The following is a 20,184-nucleotide window of genomic DNA, read 5'->3' on the forward strand; positions in this document are numbered from 1 at the left end:
TTAAACTGCTGTTGGAAGGAAAATGCATTTCACACTGCTGCATGTCTCCTTACTATACAAACTGAATATAATCATGCGATTTAGCACACAAAAAATTATTTCTAACTAGAATGAGCCAAAATTTCCCAGACTACACATCTTACATGCCACATTTAAAATAAAAATTAAAAGAAAAAGATGTATCTTACTCATTTCTTCCACACCAGAAACTGTACTTCAAAAGGGGGATGACTTGGGCGATTTATTCTCACACAGTTGGTATTGTAGAAAACAGAAAGGTTTGTTTCACTTTGTTTTTTGCTCAAAGAGAACTCTTCACTAAAACCAGACTAACAAGTTTCAGACCTTTTCCAGAAAGTAATGGGTTCAAATCATTAATGCAAAAATGAGAGAGATATGTTTAAATAGCCAAATATAATCCTGACTAAAAACCTGTGAAACATTTAATTAGAAGAAATATGCGATATAAAAGACTCAAAAGAAGTTGCACATGAGGTGAAATTAGTTGGTCAGTAAATCATTACTTGTGGACAGAATTCTAGATAGTGCTCCTATTAAAAGAAGAACATGGTATAATAATAAACATTATTACAAATCTCAGTTTAGCAAACAATAACAACAAAAACACATGTAGAAAACAGAATTGAGAGAATGAAGGAAACATCCCATTTTTCTCACCTCTCAAAAAACACATAAGTTCTGTTTCAAGACCCTGGGATTTTTTTTTTTCCCCTGAAACATTGGATTGAGCATAAACAGTTTTATCACAGGCAATACTTTAACCATACTTTGCATTTCATTCACCAGCTGAAATGGGTATACTTCACCTGAAACTCTTTCAGTGATCCAACTTTGCTTCTAGTGGTTTCTGCTGACTTATTTGATAGAATATGTCGACTTATAACAATGAACATTTCTAAATACTTGTATGTGCTTGAGTTTTATCAGACTGAACATATTTTTCCAACTAAGAAACTTCCCAGATGAAGAATGATACTTACCTGCTCATTCATGCCATCATCCTTAAAAGAATATTGTAAACAGTTTTTATTCTCTGTGTGAAATTCTGGATCTTCCTCAAAGCTACTTGTATCTTCATCATCTGAGCTCATAGGGTCAGTGACTGCTTTGCAGTCTTGACCAAAACTCTGTGGTTTTTGGTAACTGTGCTCACTTGTGATGTATGTTTCTTCCATCTTCTGGGGTATACTGGGCGGCTCTTTATGGTTTTGACTGTGACACGTCCTTTCAGTTGGATTAACAGCATCCGGCAAAGTCACTAATTTTTTCTCTACCCCAACAGTTATTTGTTCTTGCTCTTTTCGCATCCCTGAATAAGCCCAGAGATGAAGGTCTGGGTGATGCTTATTTCTGCAATGAAGGGGAGGGGAAAAAAGCAAGTTATAGAGAATACCACTTACAGCACTGAACTATTAAGCACCCACTTCTACTAGATCACAGCTATTGATAAGCACCATTGTCAAACATCTAAGTATTCCTAGGTCACTTATCAATTTAGGATAAATCCAGAATGTCCCTTTAACACAAAACTGACTATTAAAAAAAAACAACCCAAAACAAAAAAAACCCCCACCAATAATCCCAATATACCGGATCCGATCAGGTGCTGAACACTGAACTCCCACTGAAGCTGAGGGTACTCTACATCTTGCACTTGAATTATTTAAACTATTATACAAGAAAGAACTTTAATGTGAGAGAACAATGCATATGGAATAATGGTAATCTCTGCTACCTAAAGATATAAAGGTGGAGAATAAACCCTGGACTGATACTTACTTTAATATCCCAATCTTCAACTGCAGTCCATGCAGTATTTCAGTCACACCATATACATCTGCCAGTAGATGATGTGTTGACACAATCTTTTTGGCATTAAGATGAGAGTAGTTTTCTTTCAAAAAAGATAATCCACACATGTGTCCATTGTTTAGCCAGTCTTTATCATAAAGATATTTGGCACTCCACCTCTGACCTGGGGTGAGAAATAAACAAATTGAGGGCCATCTAAAGCCACAGCAGAATTGTATTTAAAACTAGAGTGCTATAATTATATGCTGTACTCTCCTAAATGACTCCTAACATCCATGAAGGAATGATTCAAAGTCTTGCTATTGATATATTAAAATAGATTAAGAGGAAACTCTTAACACTTACAAAAACAAAACTAAACCTGAAATCTCAAGACCTCTCCAAATGGCATTTGAAATTAAAGTCTAATAACCTTTGCAATCAGAGTACAGGACATTAAGAACTGTGCTATTATCAATCTAACTGCAAAAAAAAAGTTTACATTGGCATTTTGTTTATCTAACTACTGCAGCTTACTTTAAAAACAAAAAAAGAAAACCTAAGTTACCAAGAGAAATGTTAGAGAGTGGATTTTATATGGACATATCCAAAACACCTGGTTTGTTTCTAAGACAAATATTTTGCTTCAATACTGAAGTCAGTACCTATTTATTAGAAGCCAGGAGAAGGCTTCATGAAAAGCAGACATTTCAAAGCTATCTGACAGCAGAGTTCTTACACTGTCCTTTGAGGTGCCTTTTACTAGGCACTACTAGACAGGATAACGATGTAAGTGGGCCTTAGGTCTCCCATGCTATGGCATCATCTACAATCTTAATCCAACAGGCATGAATGAGTATTTAGCTAACGCTTCTATAGTAACTTAACAACTGTTTAAAAAACAAAAACAAAAACAACCCAAAAAACCCCAAAACTAGAAATGTATAATGCTAATTATTCCAATATTATTGTTTACAATGAGGAACCCAGACAAACAGACTGACTAAGACTGCAATATCTTACACTCAATTTCATATCAGACTATCATCATATACAGAACAAAGAATGGGTTGATGGAAGCCCTTCATACCTTTCAGGAGAATACCCTGTCTATCTCCTTTCTGCCCATTATCCCAATACACTTTAAAATACTGACATTGTGAATGACCTTTTTCTCCTGACATAGAAAGAAAAGAAGTAATGGTTAGGAAGGGAGAGAAGATAAAAATTAGGGACACAGTCTCTGCATAGCAGGGGATAACGAAGTACCTAGTACAGTGCAGGGAAAGAACACAAGACAAATTAGTTGGTTTTAATAAGAAAAAGCTTGACTGCTCAAAGAGTACACCACACAGAACTATCAAACAAGACTCTATACCATCAGTTTAGATTCAGATTGGTGCAAATGGAAAAAGTCACACCTTTCCAGCTCTATTTCCCTAAATTTTCTTCTCAAAAATAACTAATAAAAACTGTGCTATTTTAGACCTCTGCAAACAGTTTTCAGATTTCATTTCTTAAATTCAGAATGAAAGTAAATTTGGGGGTGTAGTCTCATTGCCCTTTGAAACAGCTGGACTGTTGGATATTTTGCCAGAAGTCATAGATGTGTGTTTGTATCAATTGTCAGGAAAAAATACTAAAAACTTTCTTCCAAATCATATAGTTTTTGTCCAAATAACTGCTAAGAAAAATGGGTTTATGGACAGAATCATTTTTAAAATCAATATCTTCCTAATCAGATGTATTCAGTTTAAAAGTAAATAGACTTTTCCTAATTCTTACCATTTCAAACTTATCCTAACAATCTTAAGTTCAAGTTGTGCTGTTTGTGCACTGTTGTTTACCATTAAAAGTGCTAGATTTTTTCATATTTTACATATTCAGTTCCACACCTTTACACAATTCTGGACAAACGCAAACACTATAAAATGGCAATTATTATGAAATGACTTCCACAGCACATTTGAGTGCACTGTGTATATTTGAGTGCATTGAGTGGTAATGAGTCCTTTTTCTCTAAAAAAAAAAAAAAATATTTAAAAGAGCAGATGTGATTCCAAGTATAGGCAAAACAGATCGCTGAACAAGAATGATTTGTTTAGAAAGACTTTTCAGTGCTAAGTGAAAAAGTGCTAAGGTTTTGGGGGAATTAAGTTTCAACAACTAAAGCAATGGTAATTAAGATCATGAATAAGATTTAGCACAGCTGAACAAGATGTTACTAACAGAAAAGTAAGTTTCTGCTCAGAGCCAAACTTAGAATCACTTGCCCTGAAGAAGTATAACAGGTAACACAAAACAGACAAAGCTTTAACAATTTAAGCAATGCATAACATCTCTGCTTAAAAATCCAAGCAGACAGCTGCAGATAAAGATGGTTTACCCGTACCTGGTGGATCTCTGCAGATGTAACAGATGTACTGCTCTGGAATGCTGTCCTCCAACAGTCCCATGCATACACTGTGCTGCCAACACAAGCACTCTTCACACTGACATCAGAAAAAAAAAAAAGGCAAAAACTAAAACTGAGATAAGTAGATTAAAAAACCAGAAGCTATTTCTTGTATCGTCAAAATGCAGAGAACAGCAGTTTAACTTAAATAGTTGGTTTGAGTAAGATTATTTTAGTTGGGCAATTTGTGTTTGGGTAGGCAAAAAGATGAAGCTAAAAAAGAGCTCTAGTTCTGAAAGTTACCTCAACCACAAATTCCAGACTGGGAAAAAAAAAATAAATTGAAGATGTAATATTTAATAATATTTTATTACAACATTCAATATTTTAGCACCTAAATATTTAGTAGTGAAACATAAGACAGGAGTATAATATTACAGTAAAGTAGAAAGATAATGTAATACATTACAGCATAACAGTGAAAAGTAGAAAACTCTTCAGTTTAATTATTTATATTTACAAAGCATCTCTCCAGTGCGCTAGAAAGATGTGTTTTTAATATCGCACCAATGGAAAATCTAAAAGAAAAAGAAAATGAAGAGAAAATGAAAGAGGAGAAACAAGAAAATAGGAGAGCAAAATAGAAGTGGTAAGACATGAGGGCCTAGGGACAGCAAACTGGTTGCTCTCAGTGAGGCAAGGCATGAAGAGGAAAAAAAATCAAGCCATCATTGGACTTTAGAAATGGGCACGAAACTACCACTTAAAAATACCTTTCCCTTTCTCAACTCAGCATTTGCCTGTGTTCTAAATATCTGCTGTGTTCTAAATATCTACAGAAAGTATCTCCTCTTTGCTTTGACATGCTTTTGAGCATCAACCTATTTGAAACACTGAAGTCACCTTTCCTCTTGTCGTACCACTATGGCTACAATTTCCTCTCCTCTCTCCAAAGTTTTCTACACCAGTCCATTTTTCAACATTACCACCACAGCTGAACTCCTGCTTAGTTCCTCCAACGCAGCACAGCATTTCAGTAACTTGTTACCAGAAACAGCCTTTGTGTCCTTCATTTTCAGGTCTCTCTATCATTTCCAAAGACTTTAAGTCCACTAACACAGGACAGCCATACTTGCTTCCTTCAAATCTCTACTAAAAAGGCTTCATATTTTCAACAGAAACTGTACCATATTAATAGTTGAACACAAACCTGTTTTTTGAGTGGGGAAAAAAAGACACAGGAAGTTTGTGGCTTTTTTAAAGTTACTGACAACTGAGTTCTTCCTCACTGTTGCTTGTATCTGATCTAATCACTATATTATTAATTCCTTGAGACAAAGACTTTAAATTATTCATTACTAGATGGGAAATGCTCCCCTCATTGGAGTACAAATAAATCAGCAGTAGTTGCAATCCATCAGCACCTGAATGCAATGCAGACACTGTATACTCTTCTTCCCTTTTTTCTATACCAAGTGAGATTTAAATTCTTAGCAGTTTCTAAAACCAGCTAGTGATTTCTAGTTTGAGAATGGCTATTCTTAAGAGGAAGCACGCACATCACACACACATCACAGTTACTGACAATATTAACATCTGTATAGCAGAGATCTTGGATACAGCTGAGGTACATTTACAGTGAGCAGAGTGGTTTCTACAATTGGTACTGCAAAGCACAAGGGACAAACCAGAAGGGCTGGTATAATCGGGACGGTCTGTGGACAGAAGTGATGATTTGTGTGCGGGAAAGGATTCTTTATTCCAAATTTATCAACTGGCTATAAAGAAAAAGGTTACCTTTCCTTACAAACCTGTTCTACATATTGATTTGTTAAGAGAAACCCCACCCTAGAGCAATAGTTCTGCATATACCAGAGTCACGCCAACTGCAGAACACAGAAATATTTTGTTACTGTTCACTTCTGTTTACAGCTCTCTACATAACTTCGGTCTCCAACACATCAAAAGGGCACCTTCACTAGCAAGAAATTCACATGGAAAATATATATCCCCCCCCCCCCCCCCCGAATTTCTTTACCTGAATCATAAAGCCATTTTCTTCATCCAGTTCACAAATGCATCTAACAATTTCATTGAGAGCATCATCTTCATCCTGAGACTCTTCAAAATTAGTTGAATCAAAGTCCTGATTGTATTCATCACCACTAAGTAACAAACTCTCTGTAGAGGAATCATCCAAGAACTCCACATCTGAAAGGTCTAGTAAAAATAAATCCATGTCAAATTGTGTGTGCAGAGATGCAATATTTCACAGAAATATAGGGGGTTTTGGCAGTTAAAAATCTTAACCTGCATGTAGCAAAAAATTGTTCTCAAACATGCTGCTAGTATATTAGATTTCTTGACAAATTCTGCAAAATGCCTTTAATGTGATCTCCTCAGAAGCAGAGCAGCAACACTTAACCAAAGCATGTACAATGCAGAACAGCTTGAGGAGTGTAAGCATTTTGATTTAAATAGATGAACTATAAAATGGTCACCACATTTATAGCTACAATCCCAAACACAAACCAAATTATTTCCTTTAAAATTCTCCTTCTTAAAGAATTAAACCTACAAACTGAAAGTTGTTGTTCAGCCAACCTACTTTCTCCACTAAGGTCAACAGACAAGATAGCTCTCGGATACTGGTATGATGTATTCTTCTCTGAGAACATGCTGCGCAAAGTCAGAGAGCTCCCCGAGGACCGTGTTAATGGAGAGGAGCACCTGTCCAAGAATTCAACAGAACTATCTTCATAATCCGAATAATCTGAAAAATTAAAAGAAAGTAAGTCGCTGTTACAAAACTAAAGAAAAGTTTATGACAAATGTAAAAAAAAAAATTAAGTATACTGCAACATTATGTTCAGAAGTAAAGAATATCAACATTGAGATATTAGGATGATGAAACTGTAAATACGAAATAGCAAAAGCTCTTCATAACATATTTTATTTTAAAAGTTCCAGTAAGAAACATAATGAAGTTTAATAGCTAAGACAAGCATTACCCATTTAACTCCCCCCCACCTCTGAATGTACAGAGGAATTATTTTTCCTAAAACATTATACCGTCTTCTTTTTCCACAATTCATCCTGTACCATCTGCTAGCCTTAGAGATGCTGCTGGTAGCTCTCTCTTTTTGCCTTAGGTCTGTTTGTAGCACTACCAACATTGCTACCTAGAAGTGCAGACCATCCTGTCAGGTTAAGTGACACAAGCTTGTCTGCACACCTGCAGAGGGAGCACAGGGAGCCCAAAGAAAACCCTCCTGGGATGCTCCCAGGCCCATCCCAGGAGCCATCAGCCATTGATGGGCCGATGGCTCCTGGGATGGGCCTGGGAACATCCCAGGAGGGTATGAACAAGCCCAGAGGAGCATGATGAGCAGGCAAACAACACACACACCCTGCCCAGGCCCCTCCCAAGGCTGTCCCATCACCCTCAGCACCATCACCCTCATTATCCAGATATGGAACCCATCACGATGTGTTACCAAGAGCAGCTCTCTGGATCACCTTATGGACTAAGGGGGGGTTGCAGCCCAGGGTGGGGCACACTATGGGACATAGGGAAAATCATTTGCACAAGACTTATTACGGAATGTTTAGGGAAGGAACTAAAGGTGGGGAAAATGGATGGACCTAAGTGATTTGGAGAGGAACAAGTGTGGGGAAAATAGAAGAATAAGGGCATAAACAGAGCCAGTCATGCATAAATAGTTTGCTCATCAGTACACTTGCCTGGCCATGCCCTGCGTCTGATCAGCACAGTCCGTCCTATCTGTGCTGGCAGAGGTGGTGGAGTCTTCCTCCTTGGAGATACTCAAAAGTTGTCTGGACATAGTTCTGGGCAACTGGCTCTAGGTGGCCCTGCTTGGGCAGGGGGGTTGGACCAGATGACCTCCAGAGGTCCTGTGTAACCTCAACCATTCTGTGATTCTTATTAAACCCCATTTCTAACTCTTACCAAGGCAAGAGGCTCTCTATTCAGTGTGCAGGTGTGTGTACAGGGATCTGAGTGCCAGCAAATGGAGTCAGACTGCAGGTCAAAAGGCCCCATGTGTCTGTGGTGCCAGCACCTGGAAGAGACTGGATGAGTGACTGAAGTGCCAGCCCCTTGCAAGGGATCTCCAGTCACAGAGGCCCATGAGTTCATGCTGCAGCACCTGGAGCAAGTGTCTGATTGTTAGCAGAGATCAACAAGCTGGACCAGCTGGTGAGCAGGTGAAGTGGCCTGGGAGCAAGGGGTGAGCAGGTCTGCAAGGGCCAGCTTTGGGTGTGAGTGCCTCTCTAAGGGTGAGAGCCAGGGGGGCTATGGGGATCTGGAGAGTCCTGGCCAACTCTGGGAACATGCACATATGAGTGAGAGAGTCTGTGCTGCAGTGGGGCTGTGGCCCGGGGGGCTCGTATCTCCAGGTGCCAGCAACTGGGAAGACTGGGATCCAGAGACAGCTACTGGGCAGACAGTGTCTGAGCCCAGCTGCTGGAGGGATCCACACTGTACATATATATACACCTGTATATTCTCACCAGTGGACCCCCCATCCTGCTTAGCCAGAGAGGGGAGCAGGATGAGGCTGTTAGAGCATGCACACAAGCACAGACAGGCACTATGCGCTTCTGCCCACTGGTAATATAGGAGTATTGACATTTATATTGATAACAGATGATATATTTTCCTCTAACATATACTATTTGCAACAGTCTCAAGGAACACATTTGAAAGCCTGTCCTTAATCATTGTAACTGGAGACACTGTCCCAGGTAAGTCATGGAATCACAAATCATAGCATGGTTTGGGTTGGAAGGGATCTTAAAGATCACCTCGTTCAAACCCCCCTGCCATGGGCCTGGACACCTTCCATTAGATCAGGTGGCTCAAAGCCCCATCTAGCCTGGCCTTGAACACTTCCAGGGATGGGGCATCCACAACTTCTCTGGACAACCTGTTCCAGTGTCTCACCACCCTCATAGTGAAGAATTTCTTCCTTATATCTAATCTAAATCTACTCTCTTGTAGCTTAAAGCCATTACCCCTTGTCCTATCACTACATGCCCTTGTAAAGAGTCCCTCCCCATACTTCCTGTAGGCCCCCTTTAAGTACTGGAAGGCTGCTATAAGGTCTTCCCAGAGCCTTCTCTTTTCTAGGCTAAACAACCTCTCAGCCTGCCCTCATAGGGCAGGTGCTCCAGCCCCCGATCATCCTCCTGTCCCTCCTCTGGACCTGCTTGAGCAGGTCCATATCTGTCTTATGCTGGTCAAATGGTAATTAAGAGTAGCTATCCATTTACTCCTCTTAAAACTTATTACTTTGAATGTGAGTAATCAGATTTCTACACTTTCATCCTTCTGTAGGAAGCGCTTCTGCTTCCACCTGTATGTACAGTTTTCTTGCAATGGGTGCCACAATACCACAATACTTCTGTCCTAAATACCTTCCATAAAGCCACTGTTCATGTTTACTTTCTCCTTCTGTCAAAAACACATTATCTACCACATTTCCTAAGTATATTCACTGTAGGGGAGTCAACTGAATGAGTAGTTGATTATTACATGTTGTATTGCTATCAACCTCACTGTAACAGAACAGTATAAATAACAGAAATTACTTACCTTGTGTTGCATGGGTTTTATATGAACACTCAATCATGCATATACTCAGAGCACAAAGAAAAGTTTTTGTTGGGTTTTTTTTGTTTGTTTTGAAGCCTTGAGCAAAACTTATCTGGAGCACACAATGTGCCCACTCCCTCTTCTTCCCCAAGATTTGATTCCAAAGGGCATGCCTCACACCCTTTTATTTCTGCCCATGCCCTCTCAAAGTAGAGTGAGCCGGTCCTGGAGAAAGAGAAGACTGCTTCTTTTGACAGATCATTTTTCAATGGGCTTTTTCAGGAAGTCAGAAACTGCCAAAGCATTTTTCTTTCTTTCCCAGCTAAGAAAAAAATATCCAGGCAGAATACCTCTGGATTTCTAGAAACAGATTTTCACAAGGTGAATTTGCAAAGAATAAAATGCTCAAGTTTTTACTCACACTGCTTTCTGCATCTGGATGTAAGATTTCTATTTGTTGGGGCACTGGGAGGTATATAGTTTTCTCCTAATATTTACAAGCATTGGATATGGCCCCTAGAAGTTGGAACCTAATTGTGGTACCACTGCCAAGCTTCTAAGTTTCAAGACAAGTTCGCAAAAAGACCAAAGGAATAAAAAGAACAAAATAAAAACCACAAAAACAAACACCACAACAAACCACCTTACATCCTCAACAAAATAAAATGAAAGAACAACACTGGGCACAAGAACACATCTCTGATGTTAATTTGCAAGAGGTACTCTATTTGAATCAATCTGGATGAATAGGATTTGCAGAACCCATCGCATGTCGGAGCTGTAAGGAACCAGAGAACCAAGTGCACCCCAGACAGTGCGAAGCCTTAGATTTCCTCATCTCAAGCACAGTGCTTCACAAACAGCAAAGTATCACATGCTCAGATGAGAATGACCAGTCCAACCAACTCCTCCCAAACCTTCTAAATTGTGCACATCAGCCTTTTCTGATGCGTCATCTAAATTCCAGGATTCAACACCAAAGATGACAGATAACTTCTCTACTTATCTTTTTCTTTGGAAATACATGAAACAGAAGGCTCAGGGAAATACCATGTAAACTTTTCCCCATTACAAAATATACATTTGTAGTTTTGAATGTATTTCAAATTTGTAGCTTAACTTGTTACCTATTAAAACAATTCTGCTCAAAAGCTCTTCTGTCAACTACTTCAATCATCATTTTGCTTATTTTTTTCAAGTTTTTTCAAACACTTTTACACCAACAGTCAGTCTGCCGTATACTCAAAGGACAGAAGAGCTATAAAACATTTTTCTTACTCTTATCAAACTGTATTGAGTGTGCTGCTGGGGATATTTCTGCACACAAGGCGATGGCACCTTAGTTTTGAACATCTTCCTAAAAATGGAACCTGTGGAGAGTATTAACTCACACTGCCATGTTTTAATAATCACAGATGAAGTAGCCAGGACTGCTTAGGGTCTTGGGGTTTTTCTTCCTTTCTTTGGCTCTTGCATACCTAGCAGTTATCAATATCTTCTCACAAATACTTAGACGCTTTCCCAGTGCAAGTAAAAAACTCCCAATAATTTTTAGGTAAAATAAGCAATTGAAGTTTACAGTTTAAAATTGTATTACTCCAATATAAAGATAGTGAAGTATGTGAACCCTACATTAGCGCAATACACATTCAAACACTGCACTATTTCAGAGCATTTTCATGTTATAGCACAAATTTTGGACAAACACATAATCACTCTAGAGAACCACAAGGCATCTTTAAAAGTCTGTGGTCAGAAGCTCCGTTTAATGCATAGGGTTTTTCCACATGCCCTTGAGGAAAAATTTCTAGAAAATTCTGTTTGCTAGGTTTTAAATTTTGACCTTCTCATATTTTAACAAATTCTAATCAAAAGTTCTACAACTGATATCTAGTGAAGTACACTCTCAAGGTACACGAAAGTAAAGTCAATCTGATAGGCATAAAAAGGACAGTCTATGTGCTCATTTTTAAATTTTTGAATACATAAAGATGTTCTAAAAAAAGAAAAAAGGAAAAAACCAAACAAAACCAGCAGCAAGATAAAAATAAGTAGTATTATTTTAAGTCCTGAAACAGTTTTGAAGTAAGCAGGCAGTGTACACAAAAAATAAAGTTCAGTCTCTGGCAAGGAGAAAAGACAAAACGAGTCTGCATTTGCCTATGTTGTTATTTTTATTGCCATAATGCTGCAACTAAGACTGCACTGGATACAAAAAAAGGTAAACAAGGAACCTGTAGTCTGATTTTATGGGAGATGAAAAGAACCAAAGAATGTGGAAAAGGGGAAGAAATACAAAGAACAGGAAAACTGTACTGGTCAGCAGGATAGTTATCTTTTTATTAAAAAAAGAAAACCCAAACATTGTCCAGTTTTGCCACAGAAATCATGCCAAGGAGAGTTACAGAATGGATAGCGCCAAAACATTAAAACGCACTTTTACAGGAGTACTTCTCAAACGAGGAGAAAAAAAGCACAAAGTGGTCTGAAAGGGTTTTTTGTTCTGCTAAAAGAGCACAAGCTACCTAGAGTCTCATATCTAAAATACAAAGTATTTTTGTCCCTCTAAGGAATGGAAATAACAGAGGAAAGAAAAAGATGAGTGATACGATCAAAGAATCAGAATAGGGAAGTGAGATGAAGACAAATGGAATCACCATTTGTCAAGACAACAGACAAGGTTGTTGCAACAGAGATGCCAACCTCAGCTGTTAAGGATTAACTGTTAAGGAGGGGCTGCATTTTATACAGTAAACCACTGAAATTTAGCAACAGACTAGATACTAGAATAATTTTAATGTCAAAGCAAAATAAGCAGGATGTGTATAAGGTTTCAAAATGAAGAATTTGAAGAGATTAGAAGAGCGAGCATATCTTTTGAAGGAAGAAAAAACATCTATGAAATATCTATGTCTATCATGTAGAGACAGGCTATAAGTACAAAAATAAGGTCATAGACCTAACTGTCCTTTCAACATTTAAGGCCAAAACCTATTCTTTGCAATTTCTAAAATTTGACATTCATATAGTTTAGAACCAAGTTTTAATATCTAATGCCAGAAATAGAGTGGTTTTGCTCATGTAAAAAAATATGTAAATTGAACTTACCATGCTGTTTAGATTTCTTCTTTTTTTTCTTCTTCTTTTTCTGTTTGGATTTATGATCTTTCTCCTTTTTCTCTTTTTTCTCCTTTTCCTTTTCTTTCTTTTTACCTGAAATAAAAAAAGTAACCATTTTAAAACAGCAGTACCGTTCCAAATTACTTGCTTCATTTGGCCTAACCTAAACATGACATTCAAAATCAAGTATTCCAGTTGCCTAGTCAGGTCAAAATGATTCCATTAATTTACTGGATATCTTGGGCATGTGTCTCATTAATTACTGGTAGAATGGTTCAAAGGAAACTCAACAAGTAACATTTTACCATTTTAAGTATTTCCAAATGAGATGATATCGCACAAGAAGACATAGCAAAGCACACAAGATAAGTGACATTATTTAATAGCTTATAACATCTATTTTACTTATATCTTATAACAAAAAGGTTTGGGCAAGAGAAAAAGCTCTCAGAAGTGCTAAATTCCAAACTAAAAAGATAGGATTGCCTTAAAAAACACATATTAGGCCTACAGAAAGTCACTTGTAGGAAATTTCAGTACCACAAAGCTTCTGATGCTGTCAGCACTTTCTACTACACAGCGACATCCTCGTAGAAAACTGATTCTGACTAAAATTTAGGATACATTTCTTACACTGCAGTTCACTTCTAAGCACTGTTGGTATATGCATGAGGTATACTTTGGCTCAGAAAATTTTATTTATGCTGTTAATTTTCCCCAGACAAAATATATCCCACAACCTTGTCACTCCATAATAATTTTCTAAGCAATCAGCAGGGAGATAAATAATGAGGAAATTGACTTGTTACAGAAAATAAATCCTTAAAGTCAGTATTTAAGGATTGTTTCCTGCACACAAATTGGAGTCTTATTATCTTCTTAGGGAATACAGACACAGAACTTTTACCTCCTGGAAAAACAAGGCCGAATCACTTATGTATTCACAGAATCGTATAGGTTGGAAAAGACCTTTAAGATCATCAAGTCCAACCGTCAACCTAACACTGCCAAGTCCACCACTACACCATGTCCCTAAGCACCACATCTACGCATCTTTTAAATACTTCCAGGGATGGCGACTCAACCACTTCCCTGGGCAGCCTGTTCCAATGCTTGACAACCCTTTCAGTGAAGTAAAATTCCCTAATATCCAGTCTAAACCTGCCCTGGTGCAACTTGAGGCCATTTCCTCTTGTCCTATCACTTCTTACCTGGGAGAAGAGACCGACCCCCACCTCGCTACAACCTCCTTTCAGGCAGTTGTAGAGAGCGATAAGGTCTCCCCTCAGCCTCCTTTCCTCCAGGCTAAACAACCCCAGTTCCCTCAGCCGCTCCTCATCAGACTTCTGCTCTAGACCCTTCACCAGCTTCGTTGCCCTTCTCTGGACACGCTCCAGCACCTCAATGTCTCTCTGGTAGTGAGGGGCCCAAAACTGAACACAGTATTCAAGCTGTGGCCTCACCAGTGAAGGTTTTCTTGTCCATCTCTAATAATTTTTGTTTGGTTTTTTTGTTTTGTTTTTTTTTTTAACACAGGATAAAACCAAAGCCCTCTTAATTTATATTTTCTTTCAAGACTTGCCAAATGTTTTGCTAGTAACACTTAACTGTTTTCTCCTCCTGCCCCCCCACATCGGTCAGTAGAAGGAAATAAAGGCAATATTCACTAATTCAATTAAATTAAAAAAAAAGCTAGCTTTTTTTTTTCCTCCAGGCCTCTCGTAGGTACTTTTAGATCCTTCCAAATCCTTGCTATGGGCACTTTCATTTCCTCCTATAAAATTATTCTTCTACTATAAACTTATCATATATACATATAAACTGTTTTTAAGACCCAAACCAACAAAAGAAGTGCGGCTGGGCCCAGGAAATATTTTACACTTTTACATTTGCTCTTCAGAGACATCAAGTGTTAGAGAATTTTTCCTCTTTTCCTGAAAATATTACTGCTCTGTACATACCATATGTTGAAGAACTTTTCTCTTCCAGTTTTCCTTTTCTTTCCATTCTCACTGCACCTGCAAATTGAAAAAGAATATATGACCTAAGCACAATGTCTGCCTGATGACCCACTTTCTTGTAAAAGTTATTAGACTGTAAAAAATCCTAATGGTACATAATAATAAGAAACATACAAACAATAAAATTATTTTTAATGTCACTTTACGATTATTTTTATTGTCTAAAGCACTGGAAACAAAAAGTATTGTAGTTTACCAACTTCTGAATGCTTGTCCTTCTCAATCACGTTCTTTAATATTTTCTCCTTCAGACTCTCAAAACATTTCTCCTTTATGGGCACAGAGCACTGTATCTCTGTCCCTTCAGAGCTCACTGATGTGGAAGACCTCTTTTTTTTACTATTCCCTTTGGGTAACTTTAGACTATTGGTTAAAGGCATTTCCAGATGCAAGGCATGTACATGGGACGAGGGTGCTGAAAACAAGAAGACAGATTTACTAGGCATTCCGTAAGGATTGCAGCCAGATCACTGGCTGGGTCAGATCACTGAAATGTCAAGTATTGGTAATAATATCATCACACTTAACATATAATTACTGCATACGAATGCCTAGGTCAGTCTTACATACAAGACAATACATGCCACAGAAAGTTTCTTTGTCTGTTTTGGAATTTGCACTTACTTTTAAACTACTTGTACTGTTTAAAGTGTACTTTTGCTGCTACTTTTAAGCCTTTTTGTTTCCTTTTTATTTCACTGTAATAGAAACCCATGTCAACAGTAAGGGTTAAATGTGCTGACATTGTCAATATTGTTTACGTTAACATTCCATTATGTGACCACAGAAACTAATTTCTGGTACAGCATTTTTAGTGCTATGTATAAAGTTTACACTTCTCCTTATTGCATTTTTTCATTCATTTTAATAATATTTAAATCACTCACGGTCTTTCATGTGTATATTTAATCCACATTTGAATTACATGCAAAATACTGTGATAATTTGTCAGAATTCAGCATCATATGCTGACAATTCTTATCTTGCACTATTCAGAAAAGTTTATTCAGTGAAATACTTAGGTATTTTTTAATCTTTATCTGATTAAAAATTAGGAAATAACACGTCAAAACAAAACTCAAATTATAATTTTCATTGCTAATATTTATAATCAGATAGGACAATGGAATTTTCAAATCTTCAAACTAGAACAAAAGTTACTTACAAAGAACATTATTGAGGTCATTGAAAACTCTCTATTACTGTGTTCATCAACATTGTGAGAGCTTTAAGTTGCATTTAAATGTAATTAGGAAAGCTTAATCTTCATCAGACCATTGAGGACATTTCAAGACCATGCCAAGGACATACTGTACAAAAATGCAGCTCTGCAAAGTCATAAGGGGTTCAGTTTTTTCAATGCCAGCTGTAAACACTTGGAGGCACCAGTCACCGTTGGTGTCTCTCAACATATGAGCCCAACAAAAGTATAAGCATGTAAAAAAACACTTGTGGGTTAAAGTGCTGAACCAAAAAAAAAAAAGGTCCTGAAAAATACCTGCTAGTGGTCAAGATATTAAACAAGACTAAATACAAAGCTGATCTGGAATGGGTTCTTTGAGCTCCCCCTTCTTTTCTTTTTTGTTTTTAATTATTCCATAATAAACCAACAAAAAGCATTTAAATAAGCAGTGTTAAGATAATTTAGTAAATCCATCAGTCATAAAAGGATTCTGGAGAAAAGGCAAGAACGTCTCAGGGTTGACTCCGTAAGGCAGCCTTCCAGGCTTGGACAGACCAACCCAATCCTACCACGATACACCACACACGTTACATTAAACTTACTCCAGCTCCTAGGCAGCCTTCTCAGGAAAACAGTCAAAAAGCTGCAAAGCGAGAAAGCCGCAGGAGCAGAAAGAGCAATAGCAAGTCATACATCTCCTACCACACCACACAGCACTTTTAAATGCCAGATGTTCTCAGCTACAAGATGCAAGACATCACTATACCATGCAATCTATGCAGCAACCAGAAGCAGCTGCTCAGTTCTGCGTGCTGGCTTCTCACACAAGACACAAGCTGCATGACCACGGCTGAGGCTACCTGAGCCTTTCCACTACCTCAAATCAACCATCATCCTTTCAAGACTGGTCTACTATTCAGGCTCTTGCCTTTGCATTTTAAGTGGACTTAGCTTGCTGGGATATTTATCATCAACACAAAACACTATCCAAATTATTCCTTTCTTGGGTTTCCTAATTAACGTTTGTGTCTGTTATAGGACTGAACTGCTTTGCCATCTGTGGAGCAATGGGTATATTTTAGCACCTCAGTAAAAGAAAAAAAAGTGACACTTCTCCACACCATCATGCTATCAACATCTTGTCTTGTTTCTAAAAAGAGCGCAAAAGGATCACCCAAACACACGTAATTTGGTTAGGTCACTGCCATTTTGATTAAAAGATGTGAGAATACTCCATCCAAACAAGCTCAAGAGAAATTTAGTCTCAGTGTTACATGAATTAGTATTTAAACTTCATTATTCAGAAGAAATCCTGACCTCAGACATTCAAACGTGCTCTGCTATTGATAGCCGCAACACAACAAACTTCAGTATCTCAATTTTCAACACAAGCATATCTGACAAAGTAATCAGCCAGTAACTAAATAACTGTTTGAGGGAACATTCATCATGGGCAGAAATCTGCTACAGTCACACAAATATCCATCTGAATAACAGAGCTCTCCAAACTGCCTTTCTATAGTAACCTGAAGAGATAAATTACTATTATGCCTGCATACACTGCAGTCTTGTTCTTGGCTTTTACTTTTATTAATCAGAAATCATTCTAGATTGAGAATCATAAATTCTCAAATCCTAAATGAAGTGTTAAATCTTGCAAAGACTAATTTTCAATTGTGCAATCATTATGCCTTACAAGTAACCATAAAATTAGACAAAGTAGACAATCACAGTCTGAAGGGCAAGTAATAAATACAGCAAGAAAAATATTCGTTTATAAAAGATTTCCTTTATGGAAATATTACCATATATTTAAGTGTTACTTTTAATTGCAATTTTATTCCTGTTGAGGAGTCTAGGCAGCCACCTCCCACGCAGCAATGTGTGGGAGGTCTGCAATTAACACTCAGCAGAGAGAAAGATGCTTAGAGATTAGACTTGATAAAGTACTGATTATGTAATTGTTCTAAGATCAACTTTATCACCAGAAGACTGATTTCAGATTAAAAACAAATGCAAACCACAGCAATTTTCAGTCTGCTTTATGACACGTTTCCATTGCTACCTTCTCCTGGTCTGGCACGGTGAAGTGACACAAGCCCCCTCATGCAAGCACAGGCACAGAACAGGATGAAGTACAGCCGCACAGACAGGCTTTTAGCGGTACTGCCTACTTCAGTTCAGCAAATTAAAATAAATTGTACCGATGTGAAGCAACTTATTTTCTTGCACGATATTCTATTCCATGGCTTTTGATGTTTCAACTTTCCTTGTAACAGAAATATCATCATCTACATTAATATACAACTTAAATCATAACATGACCAGCACAATTCACAGTTCTATCATAAGTAATTTTGTGTTTTGAATTCCCAGGACATAGGATAAATTTTATATCTAAATGCACTTTAAATACATACTACATGTTAATACCAGATTCTGCACAAAATGATCTCTTTAGGAAGTATGAGGACATGAAAGGTTCTTGCTTGCCTTCAGCTAACTACCCCAAGAATCCGCTGGGAACTTCAGGGCAGAGATTAGAAGGGCAGACATTCAAATTAGGGAGTAAACCTGGCTGTCAATAGATGTTCCGAGTAAAACAAAGAGCTCCAAAGAAAACAAGAGCTTTAGTTCACTAGAGTCTAGATACCTCTTAAAAGCAGGATAACCAATAACACTGGCAAGAGTTTATTAAAAAGCGACTGATCTCGTTTTCTGAAAGTTTTGTACATCAGCCATTTCTTGTTCCTGCTGAAGTAAACTGTTATCAATAAAATTATGTAAAAGCATACACTGTTTTTTTCTTTTAGCATAAGTGCAAATTTCTCCCATACAGTTAACCTAATGTTACCCTACTGGCAAAATCATCTAGACTGAGCTAGAACACAAAATAACAGCTAATGATAATATTGTTATATTATTATTGTAAATATTATATTAATACTGTTATATTAGTAAATGTAACAATATTTTCCTTTTACTTAAATTTTAAAACCCAGATTGCTTCCTGAAAATATGTTTGCTCAATACATAACAGTTAAACTAACACAAATGGTGTAGTTACAGAAACCAAGAAAAATTATGATGTATTTAAAGAAAATTACAACTACAGAAAGATCTGAACTTCATGTAGTCAGAACCAGAAAACTAGTGTTTTGCATGTATTCAGACTGACTGTGAATTTGAAGTCTATGAAAGGCTAAGTGACAAAAAGGCCAGTTATTGACATTTTAAGCAGTTTGACAAGTGAAAGCAAGGATTCTTAGTCATGTGTGTACAATATCATGTGATCGCAAGTAGGTCCATATACCAGTTTAGGCAAAGCAGTACCTCTGTTCAATAATTAACTGGTAGCATACCAGTGTCTACCAAAGTGCACAGTACTTCCATGTAGCCTGGGGACTGAAGGAATTGATCATGGTGCTTTTGTGCTGCCTTTACGAAATTTCAAGTTGTTCATTTTGAGCAATGATTTTGAGAAGGAATCTACGTGTTAATGAGTTGCCATTTATGCTTCTGCACTTCAGTGCACCTCATCCCTCCCCTCTGAAAAACACCAAGTTAGTATCTTTTGAATACAGAAGTCATTAAAATGCATCATTTTCAACAACATAGAATTATATTTTCAATTGACTCAACTGATAGCCCCCATCAGATGTCTAAACTTCCAAAGCTACAAATTGCATCTCTGTGTCTAAAACAGCACAGCTCTTTTACAGAAGGGTCAGCGATCATAATAGGCTGTTTCAGGCTAAATACTTCTGTTATCTCTGTGATTTCTGAAACTATCTACAGTTATCTACTTCAATGATTATGAAGACAGCAGGTCCAACTTAAGTGCACGTAGCAAATTACATAGTGTTGTCAAAATCTAGAACATCAGACCTGCCCAGACTGTGTCAATAAAATCTAAACAGCAGAAATATCATAAAAGGACATACATTTAAAATAGTTCTTTCAGATTAAAAAAAGCAGACAATTATAGAATAGTCTGGAATTTACAGAGTGCTCAAATTGTAATGTATAGAGTCAC

General features: G+C 37.4%; 1 protein-coding gene across 16 annotated transcripts in view; it reads right to left on the bottom strand.

The window, feature by feature from the left end:
• PHF20L1 (PHD finger protein 20 like 1) overlaps positions 1 to 20,184 on the bottom strand; it is a 61,745-nt gene that overhangs the window by 9,197 nt on the left and 32,364 nt on the right. For 12 of the 16 annotated variants that reach the window (XM_072851855.1, XM_072851868.1, XM_072851854.1 and 9 more), the window contains 8 exons: positions 15,162 to 15,380; positions 14,906 to 14,962; positions 12,933 to 13,037; positions 6,816 to 6,980; positions 6,246 to 6,427; positions 4,205 to 4,304; positions 1,801 to 1,996; positions 1,002 to 1,371 (listed from right to left, as the gene is read on the bottom strand). In XM_072851855.1, the coding sequence (XP_072707956.1) occupies positions 1,002 to 1,371; positions 1,801 to 1,996; positions 4,205 to 4,304; positions 6,246 to 6,427; positions 6,816 to 6,980; positions 12,933 to 13,037; positions 14,906 to 14,962; positions 15,162 to 15,380 (1,394 nt within the window). The remainder of the gene's footprint in view (positions 1 to 1,001; positions 1,372 to 1,800; positions 1,997 to 4,204; positions 4,305 to 6,245; positions 6,428 to 6,815; positions 6,981 to 12,932; positions 13,038 to 14,905; positions 14,963 to 15,161; positions 15,381 to 20,184) is intronic. The other 4 variants (XM_072851864.1, XM_072851866.1, XM_072851863.1 and 1 more) reach the window with 1 other exon arrangement.

This window comes from Ciconia boyciana, chromosome 2 (assembly GCF_034638445.1).
Source record: "Ciconia boyciana chromosome 2, ASM3463844v1, whole genome shotgun sequence".
Classification (NCBI taxonomy): domain Eukaryota; kingdom Metazoa; phylum Chordata; class Aves; order Ciconiiformes; family Ciconiidae; genus Ciconia; species Ciconia boyciana.